Source organism: Tachysurus fulvidraco, chromosome 2 (assembly GCF_022655615.1).
Source record: "Tachysurus fulvidraco isolate hzauxx_2018 chromosome 2, HZAU_PFXX_2.0, whole genome shotgun sequence".
Classification (NCBI taxonomy): Eukaryota; Metazoa; Chordata; class Actinopteri; order Siluriformes; family Bagridae; genus Tachysurus; species Tachysurus fulvidraco.
Window position 1 is genome coordinate 19289849 of NC_062519.1, and position 16037 is coordinate 19305885.

At 40.9% G+C, this 16037-nt stretch overlaps 1 protein-coding gene across 1 annotated transcript in view; it reads left to right on the top strand.

Moving 5' to 3' along the window:
• The window catches only part of xxylt1 (xyloside xylosyltransferase 1), a 28744-nt gene extending 14189 nt beyond the window's left edge, over positions 1-14555 (top strand). Inside the window, exons 4-5 of the mRNA XM_027171454.2 lie at positions 1728-1860; positions 12385-14555. Of these exons, the coding sequence (XP_027027255.2) occupies positions 1728-1860; positions 12385-12781 (530 nt within the window). The 3' untranslated portion in view covers positions 12782-14555. The remainder of the gene's footprint in view (positions 1-1727; positions 1861-12384) is intronic.
• Positions 14556-16037: the final 1482 nt, after the last annotated feature.

The following is a 16037-nucleotide window of genomic DNA, read 5'->3' on the forward strand; positions in this document are numbered from 1 at the left end:
AGATGTTGTGACGTGATCTTGATATTGTTATTGAACACAAAAGCATCTGCTTTAATAGACACACGTTTACGCCTGTGCGTTTGTGCGCTCATCTAATGAGCCAATCAGGTGGCAGCAGCACAGTATACTGTATACTCTCAAGCAGATACAGGACAAAAAAAGCTCTTGATCTGAATCTGTAGGATTTTATGTACGTCGCTGCTGCCGCCACACGATTGGCTGATTAGATAAGATGGACAGATGTTCCAGATGTGATCTGAACAGGATGGAGGATTCAGGATGGAGCATGGTTGTTTTTGCTTCAGCGGAGTGTGAGCATCTTATCCCTCGTTTCTGAGAACCGTGCCTTGCCCCTGGCTAAAGAGGCCAAGAGAGAGGAATTCCTTGTATCTTGCAGGTCGTAAACACATCATTAAAGCACCACGATGACCGTCTCGAAACAACCTGCACCATGTAGTGATGCTGTAGCTGTAGCAGCACCACAGAGGGGAAGTTTCTCACTTGCGATTTTATTTTTAAAGCGGATGCTTATTGTATCAGAGTTTCATTATTCTGCACGTATAGGTCGTGTCCCCCCCACCCCTTTCTTTTAACACCATTTAAAGGTGCGGTGCACGTTGTTTGAAAGCCAATGTTGTCTGAACTCACCAAAACAAACACGCCCCTAACCCAAATGGGTGTCACCCCGTTTTAGCTACGCCCCACACATACATATGTAACTATACTGTACTACAGCTGGGGCAGCTGGCCGAGGGGAGATTTTTATCAGTAAATGAACACCAATGAGTAATACTATGGTAATACAGATGTGTTTATGTAGTACTGTGCGTTGTAGCGTGAAAGGCTTAGCTCCGTTTCATGCGGAAGACGACGTTCAACACCTAAAACCCGAGGCAGAGGTAACGGCAGGTATCCGCCATGTCAGTGTGTCAATCACTTTATGCTAATGTCTCCCATGCACACTGAACACTCTCTCCACCCCATATTCACAAGACACGCCCCTTTCTGCTCATTGGCTACATGTTTGTTTTGTTTGTCGCCCGACTCAGTTTTCTGAAGCATTTCTGAAACATCCTGCACCTTTAATTACTATCCTTTAATAATTTAGGATGTATAATGTCTTAACGATCCCTTTACTGTCCATCACACCTGAAAGAGTAAAAAGGTTTGTGTGTCATTTATGTGCCGTATTATTAACATCATCTTTAATGTTTTTTCCCTGGAACCGTCTCTTTTATTATCTCATTTCCTTCCTCGGACTATTTTACGGCAGCATTCTGGTACAGTAACAAATGTCATCACAGCTCCTACTGCTCCACCTGAAACACACGAGTGTGTCACACTGACCGATTGAACTGTAGAGTTCAGGTACAAAATGTTCCATTTGTTTGTTTTTGTCTGTATCCCTTCGTCCCATCAGCACAACTCGCTTCTGAATCACCTTGTAACAAGGGCGTGACTCACATCAAGCTTAGCAAACACATTCAATTCAGTTCAAATCAATTTGTTTACTTCCTTTTTTTGTTATTGTGATTTTTATTGGAAGTAAACCGTCGTAGTCTCTGAGCTACGGGACTGCGGTGAATGTCGAAGGCTCGCTTGCAACAAGGCTGCTGGCCAGATTTGTGAAAGGGAGAAAGAGCGAGAAACCAAATCCGTAAATGAATCGCGTGGCGTTTCTTAAAACGTTGTTTATTGTTGTCGTATTCGTTTTACCGTTCTCTCAGAGATGAAGCGAATCGTGCAGCTGGACCTGGATCTCAAGTACAGGACGAACGTTCGAGACCTGTTCCAGCAGTTCCGGCACTTTCCTCCAGAAGCAGTGATTGGGATCGTCAGAGAGATGCAGCCAGTATACAGGTATTTTACACACACACATTCCTCTCCTGTACTACAGGTTTCTACATCTAGAAAATTCAATCTTTATTTGCATTGACCTTTCTCATGCAAAAAGAGCCGAAAGTCCAGACGTCTGACCAGCGATTGTCACACCTCTGAAACTGGGGCAGGGTAAAAGCCAACGTGAACCTGCATCTCTTTAAAAAAGTCGATCCCGCGTCCACACGAACGTTGCTTATCGAGTGACACCGAAGAGGGCTTTTAGCTTTTAGCGTCTGACTCCGTCAAGCTGCTGTAACACAAGCGAAAGCAACTGTGACAGGAGATTAACAAAGGAAGTCCTTTTAGCACGATGGCGTGTGGACGACTGGCTTTCATTAAACGGGCCGTTTAACACAAATTCAGTTAGAAAGCCTCGGATTGATCTCACACGGCTCTGCTCTAGATGGCACTAGAGTCATCCGCAGCTGTATTTACACGTTCGTCTCCTGACTTCCTTTCCCATCCCCCCACTTCCCTTGTTTCTTCACACTTATTTCCTCAGTTCAGTTGACAGGAAAAGTTGTGCAATCTTTTCGGATTTGCGTCCCGGCGATACAGGGTGCCTGAGACGACTAGAAACCAACAAGAGTTTCATTCGGTTCAGTGCTGGACGTTATCGCGACTGTTTTATTTCTTTTCTTTTCTTTTTTATTCATAATTTGTACAGTTAAAGAGACATTTGTGAAGAAAGGCATGAAACATTTAAGCACATTTTTATAACAAAAAAGTCAAATTAAGTATTTCTATTTCAGTTGCCAGATTGAAAGGTTTTCACCATGTGCTGTGTTTCTGTAAAACTGAACCCTCATGCATAGTCTATCAGATTCTTAGATGATGTAGATTTGTCTGGACTGTAATAACGTCTAAATCGACACATTAATGTATGTCCGTCTGCATCGCAAGCATCCGATGGGAACCGTAAGCTTTCCTTTTTAAACAACAGCTTTGGAAGGTGTTAAGGTTTACACGACCCACACAGTTTCACACTAGGAGGTTAGTTAAGAAAGGAAAAACCAAAGGGTGCATCTGCAGGCTGATTCGTTTGGCAGCTAACGATTCAGACTTAGATTGATGTGAATAAATGAACGACAAACTGCCGAGATCGTATCGCACAACCAGGACCAGCAGGAAAAGAACCTGCTCCTGCCGTGTTAATTAACACTCATCCAGGTAGGAAAGGTTCGTCACAGAGGAGATCTTTTATTACAGGCAGCCTCCCCCCTCCCCCCCCCTCCCTCGGTGTGAATACAGCTAACCTGCTATTTTTAGAAAAGGTGTAGATCAGTTTTCCCTTTTAAAAAAAAGGATGAACACGAGCAAAGTGAGGTATTCGGTGTCCTGAGTGTTCGTTAGATTTTTAACGTGACTGTGTGATGTCTGTGTTTATACATGAATGGAGCAGGTTCTGCCTGTGCAAAGAATTATTCCCAAGTGAACTGTTTCTCCACAACAAAGAGTCCATAACTAACCACTGAAACGTCAGCAGTGTGTCAGCGTGAGCCGAGTACGGCTGAACCGATAAGATCTGCCACCTGCACCGTCACGACGGCCCCAAGGGGCGACCACAATTAGTGCTTGGACCAAGAAGCTTCTCTCTCCTCTCTCTCTCTCTCTCTCTCCTCTCTCTCTCTCTCTCTCTCTCTCTCTCTCTCTCTCTCTCGTGCCTGTCCGGCTTGGATCATACCCAGAAGAGTAAAGACCATCACAATTGCTCCACTTTGTAAACAAGCTTCTGTTCATTTCACAGAGCTTTCTTCTGTCTATAACCTTAAGTTTTGCTTAAAATATACTGAGTGTGTTAACATCATGAGGATGTTAATAAGCTGCTGCTGGACTTTGTAGAGTTTCAAGTTAATTAATCAAAGTTAAGTTATTAGTGTTATCTAAAAAAAAATATAAAAATGAATACATTTATTTATTTATTTATTTTTTTTTTTTTTAAGAAGTCAACTATGTGGCTGTAAGAACCATAATACTACATAATAATACATAATAATAGTGTGTTGTCCTGACACATCTATAAATATTCATTCATTAATAAACCAAATACTCCTCGTGCGACGGATTCCTCCCAGACCAAGGCGTGGTTCTCCCACCAGCGTCCCTCGTGTATATTCATATCTATATTCAAATCTGATGGAAATGCTTTATTAGTCTAAATCTGTATTTATAAATCCTAAATATTCTAGTATTCTCTAAATTTTAGCTAGACGAACGTATCCGTTATAGTCAGAACGTTAGCTAGCTATTTAGCATTATAATTAGAGACATAACTCAGAAATGTACCTTAACATGCAAGCTAAGTATGTTGAATAAGTCAAATTTACTGATATGAGCTTTAGCTTCTTACCTGCGATGACGACAAAGACGACACTTTCCTAAAAGCCCAACGAATGCTGCCTTGTTTTTACACATCAGAGACGTGGCTCATGTCAGAGTGACTTCTCACTCAGGGGTCTGTGGAGGCTTCAAATAAATAGTTGTCATATCTGACATTTGTGGAGTGCTCAAGCTCTTTTATTTATTTATTTATTTATTTATTCTTTTTCTGAATGTCTGAAGCCGGATAGCAAAGCGACAGCGCTGACGTCACCTCTCTGATACAGTCTTACCTGTCGGCTTTACTCCACCTACAGTACTGACCTTGTTTAATTTGCCTCTGTGTGCGAAATTGGATTTAGTTAAAAAATAAATATGGAGTGCTATAAATATGTAGGTGAAAAGTATACCGACACTTCATGCAATGTTAATGAATATAAAAACAAAAGTACTGTGGAAGCTGCACTCTGTCATTCATCCAGGCGTTTTTAAACACTCTGCAACACTCTGTTGCCAGGGAGACGCGTTTCATCAATCAGTGTGTGATGTTTCAGGCAGCCACACTGTTCTGATCAGGTAGCTATATATATATTACACACTGTATTGTCAGAAGATTGTGAACATGGGACCATCACACCCATAAGCTTCTTTTGTCCTCTGTGAAGGTTTTCCACTAGATGTCGGATTTGTGTTCATTCAGCTACAAGATCATTAGTGAGATCAGACACTGTTCAGCTCTGGGGTTCAGTCGGTGTTCCAGTTCATCACAAAGGTGTTCAGTGGTGTTGAGTCAGAGTCAGGGCTCTGTGCAGGACACTCCACTTCTTCTACTCCGACATTAACACACTGTGTCTTCATGGAGCTCTGTGCTTTGTGCAGCGGAAGGAAATTGTCAAACTACAAAATACAGAGACATTTTAATATAATCGTGTCCTTTTAACTTTGTGAGGAAAAGATTGGAGAAGAACCTCATATGGGTGCGAGGGGCACATACTTTTGGCTCTATAGTGCACCTTTGAACCTATGATTGGAAAATGTGTATTTAATGACAGCGCTTCAGTTGTGTTGCAGAGCCTCGACCTCCAAATTCGGGATATACGAAAAAAGAATTTCACTGTTCTGTAATATGACAAAATAAATTCTATTCTTCCATTCTAAATGTAGGGGGCATGGTGGAGGGGGCTTAGTGGTTAGCACGTTCGCCTCACACCTCCAGGGTTGGGGCTTCGATTCCCGCCTCCACCTTGTGTGTGTGGAGTTTGCATGTTCTCCCCGTGCCTCGGGGGTTTCCTCCGGGTACTGCGGTTTCCTCCCCCAGTCCAAAGACATGCATGGTAGGTTGATTGGCATCTCTGGAAAATTGTCCGTAGTTTGTGATTGTGTTAGTGAATGAGAGTGTGTGTGTGCCCTGTGATGGGTTGGCACTCCTTCCAGGGTGTATCCTGCCTCGATGCCCGATGACGCCTGAGATAGGCACAGGCTCCCCGTGACCCGAGTATTTCAGATAAGCGGTAGAAGATAGATGAATGAATGAATGAATTCTAAATGTAGATGTCGCTGTGGTAGTACAGAACTGAGAACGATTGCCAAGGGTAAATTATTTACTCTTTGTTCCACCGTTGTGTTTGTATACATATGAATTTGAACAAAGCAGCAGAGACCAAGCCCAGTGGACGGATTTGGACCTGGGCTCATCGTGTGCTTCCCAGGGTTCTCGTGACTGTACTCTGCTCTTACAGTTTAACATCTACATGGGTCGAGTCCGTATTCTCGACCGTGTGTCGTTACAAATTCATCTCTCAGCCCCTGTCGTATGTTTCACGGTATTGTAACACAGCGGTGTGTCGTGTGAAGGTGCAGAAAGGTTTCCATGCACCTCAGTAAGTCAACAAACACCATGGCATGACATGGACCAGCTCAGGTCTTACTTCAAGATACACTTTGTGAGAACCAAATCATTTTCTCTCACCAAGATGAGAAAGGAAATAAAAATAGAATCCAAACAACACGACTCTCGTTCAGTAGACTGCTGAAACATCTTCACTGGTTTGGGAAACAGCTGGAAGGCAGACACTGGGTTTCCTTCCACACTGAGGGACAATGCAACAGATCGACAAATCTCTTCTCGCCGTAAGGAGTACAACATAATATAGAAGGAAATAAATATCATGAATAAAACCCTTAATGATGAAAGAGTTTCTATGATCACTGACTGCATGTGTAACAGTCTGGAAGGTGTACTGGGAGATCACATCACTGCATAATTTGTTCATCTCCAACAAGCTACTGCTGAAGTCTGATTACGCAAACAGACACTACGGCGCGTGGGAACAAATGTTCTGCACTTTTATTAACGATGGGCGCTGTGATGATAAAGAGATTTGCGCTGTGAAGAAAACAGCACAAAGTCTCTAAATTACGGAAACTGTATTAGACACGACTCGAGTTTTCACGGGACTAAAATTTCAATGTCATTTATGCCCCTTTACCACCGAGGCAGTTTGAGTGCAGGTTCGGACCAGTTAGAACCAGTTCTGTCTTTTTCGACAGCCAAAGCACCGGCTCTGATCCAGGAAAAGTGCTTCTTAAGTAGCTCCAAAACGTCTGTTTTTTCTAAATGCAACACATCTTTTTAATTTATTTGTGGGTTTTAGATCAATTAAGAGTCTTTTACTTTGACTTTAATTCTGCACTTTTGCTCACATACATTTTATATGGACGTACTGTCAAGCTGTAATAATATTAAAAATAGTAAATAAATAAAGTCACACAAATAGAGATTATTGGTAGCTACAGATTTGTACATTTGATGAGAATGTCCATTATAAAGGGGTGTGTGTGTGTATGGGTAGTTGACGTGACATGGCTTTTTCACTGTCACAGAAGATAAAACATAATTTATTTCACATTTTCATAATATAGAATACTGTAGATGGTTAAACATTTTCTTTTATATGAATTTGTTGTTTTAATACCCAAGTTATTGTTAGTTTTTTTAGAACTTTGAGCCAAATCTCAAAATTGTCCTATGGTGTGACGGTAGACAACATTTATTTCATAAATATTACATTTTATAAATAAAGAAAATAATGTTTAAAAATCTTAATGAACACTCCTGGCATAATTGTGCAAGTGTCTATTTCACTAAGTGGCCATCACTTTTCATATACATACATTTCTAAAAGTGTAGGAATTTCATAAAGTTTGTCACAGAAAAAAATGTCCTTTGGTGTTATGCAAAAACCTAATTTTAATTTGGGCAATATCATGGACAAATACATTTAATTGAAAGACCCCACTCAAGGTCATGTGACTGAAGACCCCTATGAAGGCCATGAGAAGTGCACATGGTAAGTATTTCTCTCAGAATTGTTTAAATATTTAACTATGTTTTATGACCACTGAAGTTGTTAAGTTTTTTTTGTCCTTTGGTGTGACACCATTCATCTATTCATGGTGAAAATGATTCTAATTAATACTTTCATGTAAAATAAATATCACTTTAAGAAAATAATGTTTTGTTATTTAATATAATTTCTTAGTACTTTTTAAATGTACCATAGGACACATTTACAGTATTGTTGAGTGAAAAAGTGAAATATGTGAAGTCATTGACAAAATGAATGACCAGTACTATTTTCTGAAACTTTCATACTCCACAAATATTTCTGAAATTTTCATACTCCACGAATATATGTATTTTTTTCTTAAAAAGTTATGCTTTCCAAAAAAAGTACTTTTTCTTGGTCATTTGTCAACTACCCATATGTATGTGCGCGTGTATGTGTGTGTATGCGTGTGTGTGCGTGAACGTATGTGTGTGAGCGTATGTGTGCGCGCGTGCGCTTGTGTGTATGCGTGTGCACGTGCACTTATGTGCGTGTGTGCGCGTGTGCGCGCGTGCGCATGTGTGTGTGCACTTCTACAACCTGGCATGGAACATTGACTAAAACCTTTCACTTTGTTTTACATTCATTTTGATGCTTTGTCATTTAGGGTGGAAAAATGTTTCCACCTTTTGTAAATTTTTATTCACACACACACACACACTGCACATTTTACTTCCATGTTAAAAAGTGCTAATTCAAGGCTCAGCAAGGTTTTTCTCTGTAGAGAAGTTGAATAAGTACACCGAGGGGCAGACATGCTGTTTCTGCACAGAACAGTGTGGGGAGTCGATCAGATGCCTTGGCTTAGGTGTAGTACACTCTGTTCTGTTCATGTGGCCTTGGCTGAACACCGAGCAAAAGCAGACGACCTACTGTAGCAGCTCCGAGCCAAAGCTCTCGGTCGTGTCGTGTTTCCTGGAGAAGAGATTTAGAATGCCTGAATATCAGAACCACAAACATGACAACAAGAGAATGTCCAGTAGTACAGCAGTACAGTAAAGTGCTGTGTGTCTATCAGTGCTCATGCTGTGAATTTCACACTGTCCTGCTTTCTCACACTCTGCACTTATTTTTATCACTTCACAAAACTCACTCGGCATAAAACTGTAGTACTGTACTTTTCATTTTAGCCACAAACCCCAAATCTCTATATTTAGTAACTAAAGGTGTTGGTGCATTTGTTGTGTATTCGTTGGTGTAAAATGATTCGTCCCAGATGTAATTAGGTTTCTTTTCTATAGCATGTAACAATTCCTCATTATTTCCCACCAATGAGATATTTGCTGTTAAAAATGACTTAATTTCCAGTAAATGACGATCGAGACGAGAAACCGACAGGTTTATTATCAGAGTTCATCGTGGACCTTTCTGATCGTTTACGCTGTACATGTGGTTGCTCTTGGTGAGAAGCTCTTCCCTGCTTCCCTGTATGTGCTGACTCAAGCAGGCATCACATCAGATGTCAAATTCATTTGTTTACCTTTAATTGCCTCGTTCATCATCCTTTCATTAAAGATAAGGTTGTGGGTTCGAGTCTCGGGCCGGCAATACCACGACTGAGGTGCCCTTGAGCAAGGCACCGACCCCCCCCGGGCACCGCAGCATAAATGGCTGCCCACTGCTCTGTGTGTGTGTGTGTGTGTGTGTGTGTGTGTGTGTGTGTGTGTGTGTGTTTGCGCGCACACTTTGGGTGGGTCACCGTACTTAGCCATATGTCACGTCACTTTAAAAAAACTTCCACAGAATTGAAACGAGTTTCAGATGCTTATAAACCCATAAATTACTGAGCACTTGCTGCTCATGCGGGAAACAAACAATTCCACCGAATTTCCCCTAAAGCTCTTGTGTACTTGCTTGGACCTATTTTCAGTTTAGCAATAAATCTGGTCCAGAGTGACCAATGTGGTCCACTGTCTTCTGTGTGGAGATCAGGGCCTGTATTCACAAGGATTCTAAGAATCATCTCCGAGAGCTCCTAATTTAGCTTCAGAGTTTCAGTGATTCAGCACCACAGCAGGTTTCTGAGCAACTCTGAGCAAGAAAAATACAACTTTCCTCTTGGAGATAAAACCGACTGACCCTGTTACTAGGTGACACGTTCTTTTGTAGACTGATTGGTTGTTCTGTAAAAAAAAAAAAATAGGAGCGCTTTTATAATCTGGTCCGTTGTTAGCCTTCACTTGGTCTCTATGTTAAGATATTTGAGACTATGTGGTGTGGGGATTCGTGACCGATCATGTTAGAGATGTTCTAACATCCGTATGTAATAAATGTAAACATCTCCAACACAGAGCAGAAATGTCACAGAGACAAATGATATCATTACTGCACTGTGTCAGTGATGTCATCTCTAATATGATTGATCACAACAATAATCCCTACACGATCTAATCTGTATCATTTTATTAACTCACTATCATTATTAAATATTGTATACAACACATTTCTTCTCTCTCTTTACCTTTCAGTTATTTTCTCCTCTAATAAAGAAACTCTTAAAGGTGCGGTCTCCGACATTTTAGAAATGCTTCAGAAAACTGAGTCGGGAGGACAAACAAAACAAAACAAACGTGTAGCCAATGAGCAGAAAGGGGCGTGTCTTGTCGATATGGGCGGAGAGAGTGTTCAGTGCGCGTGTGTGACATTAGCATAAAGCGGTTTTAACATTGACATGGAGGATAAAAACAAAGAAAGAAAGAGAAGAAAGACTTACGATAAGGCAAGAAGTAGGACGTGTTAATATAGGATCAGCTTTCCAGCGCTGGAGAGAACTGAAGGAGCAGGAAGTCGGCCACATATTCACAGGTTGGAGTTTCCCGAGTCAATAACTCCTGAGCTAAACACTGTTACTACACAAATAACACCTCTTTTCTATCGTAGTAATGTAGAGAGGCAGCTACAACCGCGTTTTGTGTAGTAACAGCGTTGGGTTAGGGGCGTGTTTGTTTTGGTGATTTTATGTCAACATTGGCTTTCAAACAACAGAGACCCCACCTTTAATCCCCTTAAATTTCCTCCTATAGAAAATGTATATGATGTAATATGCATTTTGACCAAACAAAATGCAACCACTGCATTGTGTATTTAAAAAGCATGAAAGCTTTTGTGTCTGATGATAATTCAATTTGTTTCGGTCTTATTTGTGTTCCATTTTTAACGATAGACATCACGTGTTTGAAACTGAAATTTATCTCTAACGAAGAAGCCTGAAGTGACGACAGTGAGAAAAAACGATAACGAGGAAGAAACCTTCAGAGGAACCAGACTCAAAAGGGATCCATCCTCATCTTGGAGATACTGAAGAGTGGGATTATAAATTAATTGGACTTTAAGATTCATGTGGAATCTGAATGTAAGGCCAATTTGTTTGACCGTGTTTGTTAAAAGCCATCTAGAGAACAAAAATAAAGCACTTTGCTGACTGTGAATCATTAGAAAGTCTGTTAAGGACATACGTGGCCTTCTCGACCCAGGATGAGGAGATGCTGAGAAAAAAATAGGTTCCTCACAAATTCTTAGAACTGTTAATGCATATTATCTTAATCTATGTGGAACCCTAACAATGCCAGCACATGATTTTCATTACCTACATTTTATCAGCAAGGTTTTTCAGTAGTCATTGTTCTTGGACATCTTTGGCAGTAAATCGGAATCAGAGCTACAAAGAGAAAACCTGAACATTTGTCTTTGTGCTGCTCTGCAGTCGATCGGATCTAGAAACCGAGCGAAAAATTGCTTTGTTGTTTCCTCAGCTTTGACACACTCATTCTTTTGAGAGAGAGAGAGAGATCAGCTCTGAAGTTTCCTGTGGTGACTTGCTCTCGACATCAAAAAGATTTTGCCTCATTATGAGCGTTCCTCATCATAAGGGGTGTAGAGTTTTGGTTTCCTCGGATGTCACCCAAAGCAACCCGTAAAGAGGAAGCTACGGTTTTAAAGCTGTCCTGAAGGCTGTCCTGCATTTTTAGGGCAAAATGCCTCTTCCTGTTTACTTGCCCTAGGTGCTCGACTTCAGGGGCTTCCCTTAAATCCATCCTCTGTGTTTATTACGGCATTTCCTGAAGCTACAGACGACCTGAAAAGGGCTCAGGAAAGAATCCTGGTGTTTCTACTGTTGTACTTTAGGACTTTACAGCTTTGTGCTTGATGAAACATGAACAACGTGTCACAGGGACTAATGTACTGCTATTTATTTAGAGCTCCCTGATTTCTATCCTTTCATACACGAGACACAAGAAAGCCACCTTGACTAAGATCAAGTTTAGGGCAGATTCGTACGTAGATGTGTGAGGTTAAAGGAAACCCTAAGAGCTGTACATTCGTTATTGTTAATTAACATCTCTGTTTGTTTAATAAAAAGAATTAGCCTTGAAATTTTGGGCTTCGTCATAGACCAGAAAAGCCTAGTTACAGCTTGATGCTTAACAACAGACACCAGACATCTACTAAACACCACGTGCCTCATATCACGTGAAACCCAGGACGTAGCAACACGTAACAAAAACGGCGTAGAAGATCGTCAGACAGGAAGGGCGAGGGCAAAATTCTCTTATTTATTAAAATAAATAATTGCACAATGCTGCAACAACTAAATCGCTTCGTATTAAAATAATTCAGACTCATTTAATTCCTCTGCCATAGGAATAAAAATTAGTAATGGTAAGAAGCAGACTTGTAGGTGATGGAGGCATCCCAGTTGGTGCCTTTGGTGTTGTTTGCCTTTATTTTTTTAATGAATTCATAATTTTAATTAAAGAATTTATTATTGTCTATCTCCCCCCCCCTTCCCCCCCAGACACACCTTCTGGCAGTATCGCAAGGAAAACCCCAAATCCCGCGTGGGCGATCCTCCTCCTGACGGCCTGCCCGGCTTCAACAGCGGTGTGATGCTGCTGAATCTGGAGACCATGCGGCGCTCGGCGCTCTACAACCGCCTGCTCGAGCCTGAACGCGTTGCCCACCTCACCGAGAAATATCACTTCCGCGGCCACCTGGGCGACCAGGACTTCTTCACCATGATAGGCATGGAGCATCCGGAGCTCTTCCACCACCTCGACTGTGGCTGGAACCGACAGCTGTGCACCTGGTGGAGGGACCACGGCTACGGAGACATTTTTCAGCTATACTTCCGCTGCGAAGGACCCGTGCACATTTACCACGGAAACTGCAACACTCCAATACCAGATGACTGAGTGCTCCAGGGAGCGTCGAACCGTCTGAGGGAATTCTGCTCTGCTGCGTACACGGTTCTGTGGTGTTCAGTAGAATGCGAACACGCGCTCAAGCTTTAAACAGAGAATTTTGTTATTCACTAAGATAAATGGTTTCACACGGACCAGTTGGTTAGCCAAATGAATCATGTGACCAGACGCTACTATTTTATGTACATTGCTTGCAGCCAGATTGCTGTGTCCCCTGCATTCCAGCATAAACAGTGTAACGTCACTTTAAATCTAAACCCGCTGCGGCGTCTAATGAAGCTTCGGTTATTTATAATGCCAGGGCGAGGAGCGATCGGTTCTCTTCGTGTTCTGCTCCAGGAAGATGCAAGTGGAGGTCCTGAACCGTGGCATAGCACACTGACTTCTCCATCCACTGCCAGCACTCACAATATCTCTTCACGTTACCGGCACCGAGAGCCAGGTTTTGCATTTCAGTCCTGACCGCAATATAATAGCACCCCAGCAGCTGCTTTAGAGCAGAGCAGCAACCCCACCGCAGTTATGGTGTTTCAAGGAAAGATTCATGACTGAAGTGCTAAAGCGTGTTGACCTGATTTTCATGCTGAGATCCTGATAGTCAGCTTCAAGCTTTCTTCTGCACCATGCGAGTTCATGCCTGCTTATTAAAAATGAGAAAGAATCAGTTGTTTTTAAGACATGGCAGATTGGTGTATGTCTAGTTGCCCAGAAAAAAACATTGTTTCTTAGCTGCACCAGCATGCCCCATGGGTGGGTACTGGGATTCCAGATATTCCAGCAAGATTCTCTTCACCATGCAGAACCAGGAACTGACATGGTGGTTAGACGTACTTGGTTAGCGCGTTTTAAGCGAGTTCTGCAGACTGATGTAAGGATGTACAGTCTAAACATTCAGCGTAAGGGACAATAAACACATCACTGTGTTTATTTAAACCGTTCAGATGCTTAGCGGGATATGATGAAGGGATTGCCAGGTGTCAGCAAAATGTCCACTTTCTGCTACACTGAAAATAAAATACTGAAAAAGACCTGAAAGTGTGGCAAAACTTTGGGAAACAGACTTAACTGCCACCTTATTTCAAAACCATCACAATTTACATAAATAAATAAATAAATGTGAAACTCTTAATCCTGTTGTGACTCTCAACGTGATCTGTCTGAATTCACACAGGTTTCGCTAACTTATTTTTGCATCATCTGCGCTCCTCTGTGAGGCTCATCTGCAGTTAGGAAACTTCCTGCTGATTCCCTTATTACCAGGATTACATCTGCCTGGAAGTGAGTGAGAGAGAGTGAGAGAGAGTGAGAGAGAGTGAGAGAGAGTGAGTGTGAGGTGTGTGTGTGTGTGTGTGTGTGTGTGTGTGTGATGTGATGTGTGTGTGAGTGTGAGAGAGAGTGTGTATGTGTGCGAGTGTGTGAGTGTGTGTGTGAGATATCTAGCCAGTATAAAGGCTATTATTTAACAGCTTACTTACTTTATTATGCAGGTTAGTGAACGTGTCTCAGCTACATATCAAATCCAGATCATTAATAATTCGGTGCTTTACAAAATAAAAGTTCAGGACTAAATTTATAGCCTCAAATTAACAGAACAGGAGACCACTACATTAATATAAAATAAATAAATAAATAAATAATACCTGTCTTTCACTGTTACAGCGTTCTGTGTTCGCCATTTACTCATTTCCTCTTTTCTGTTCTTGTTGTTTACTTGATGTTTATTGTATTTTGATTGTAAACCAGATATTAAAATCTTCCTCTGTTAGCACTGTGCTTGCAGTATTTATTTATTTCTTTTTTTCTGCACTAAGGAGATTTAATTTTAGGGAGATTTTTTTTCACAAAAAATGAATACAAACATTCATTAAGAAATTTCTCAAAGCATTTATAAGTACACATTGTTTGTGAAGGGCAGATTGAGTTTTATTTGCATATATTAACTTTTATTCCATATAATTACAATGATGAAATGACTATTTTAGTTGTAGTAGTGATAATAATAATAATAATAATAATAATAATAATAATAATAATAATAATAATAATAATAATAATCTGTTAATTACTTTGAATAATTAGAGCTAATTAGAATAATTGTGCTGTTAATAATTAGAGCTACAATCAGCGACGGGCCGAGACCAAACACCCATCAGAAATAGAACTCAATGGATGGAGATAAATGTTCCATTATTCAATTTTGTTCACAAATAAACAAGGCATCAGAGGAAAATGCTGCATTAAAGCATGAGACCTGAGAGGCTGGAGAGAGAATTACCTCCTGAACAAGTGTCATCATTAGGTCAGACGGACCGACGGTAACCAAATCATTTTTAGCAGAGATGCAGAATAATAACAGGATGTTTACAAGCACTTAGTATTCTGCTTCCTTAAAGATCCAAGCAAGTAGTGCGAGAGAAGGAAATGGACACTGCTGAATCTGGGTCAAGCACAGTGGTATTGCTTCTGCCTTTATGCACTCTTCCTTTATACAGACACTTATTTGTGCTCCACAATTACATGCTTATATTCATCTCTGTGTGTCTTTCTTCCTCAATCAGAGGAACCATGCTGCCTGGACCAAGGTCTCTTCTCTCAACAAGGCTCCTTTGAGACAGACCTTTTCATTCTAGCACACTGACCTACATCATTGACCCATTTTTTTCTACCCTAAGGTTACGCTTAACTACTTGATTTTGATGCCTGGCCTATAAATGTGAAAAAAAATACAATTTGTATAACAGCCAATAAAGAGGTAAATTACAATAAAATATGATTAGTGAGTCAAAATAACATCAGCATGTAATCTCTATTCATATATCAAGCCACATCTCTCACACAGATTAATATAATAAACTATTTATAAAGAGGGTGGACAGGGTGGGTGATTTACCCATGCATGGCTCAGGCAGAAACAGAAAAGTTCATCATCCTTGTGAAATTCAGATATGAGTCACAGCTGGACTGTAGCCAGGTTAACTTAAGTAAAGCTCTGTTTCTATTAATGATGTCCTGGTGGAAGGAGACCGTAATGCTAACAGGTGTGTGTCAGTAAAAAGAACTACGGACAGCCAAAGTTCCTCAGGATCCAGGATGGAGAACTGGAATGAAGAGTATTCTGTAACCGGGTTTATGTGGATTCATATATGAATATAAATATAACATCCAGAAGACAATTACATTGCGACATATTTTAATTAGACACAGCGTTTTATAGCGTTTTTTCACCAGCTACATTTGATAAAAACTT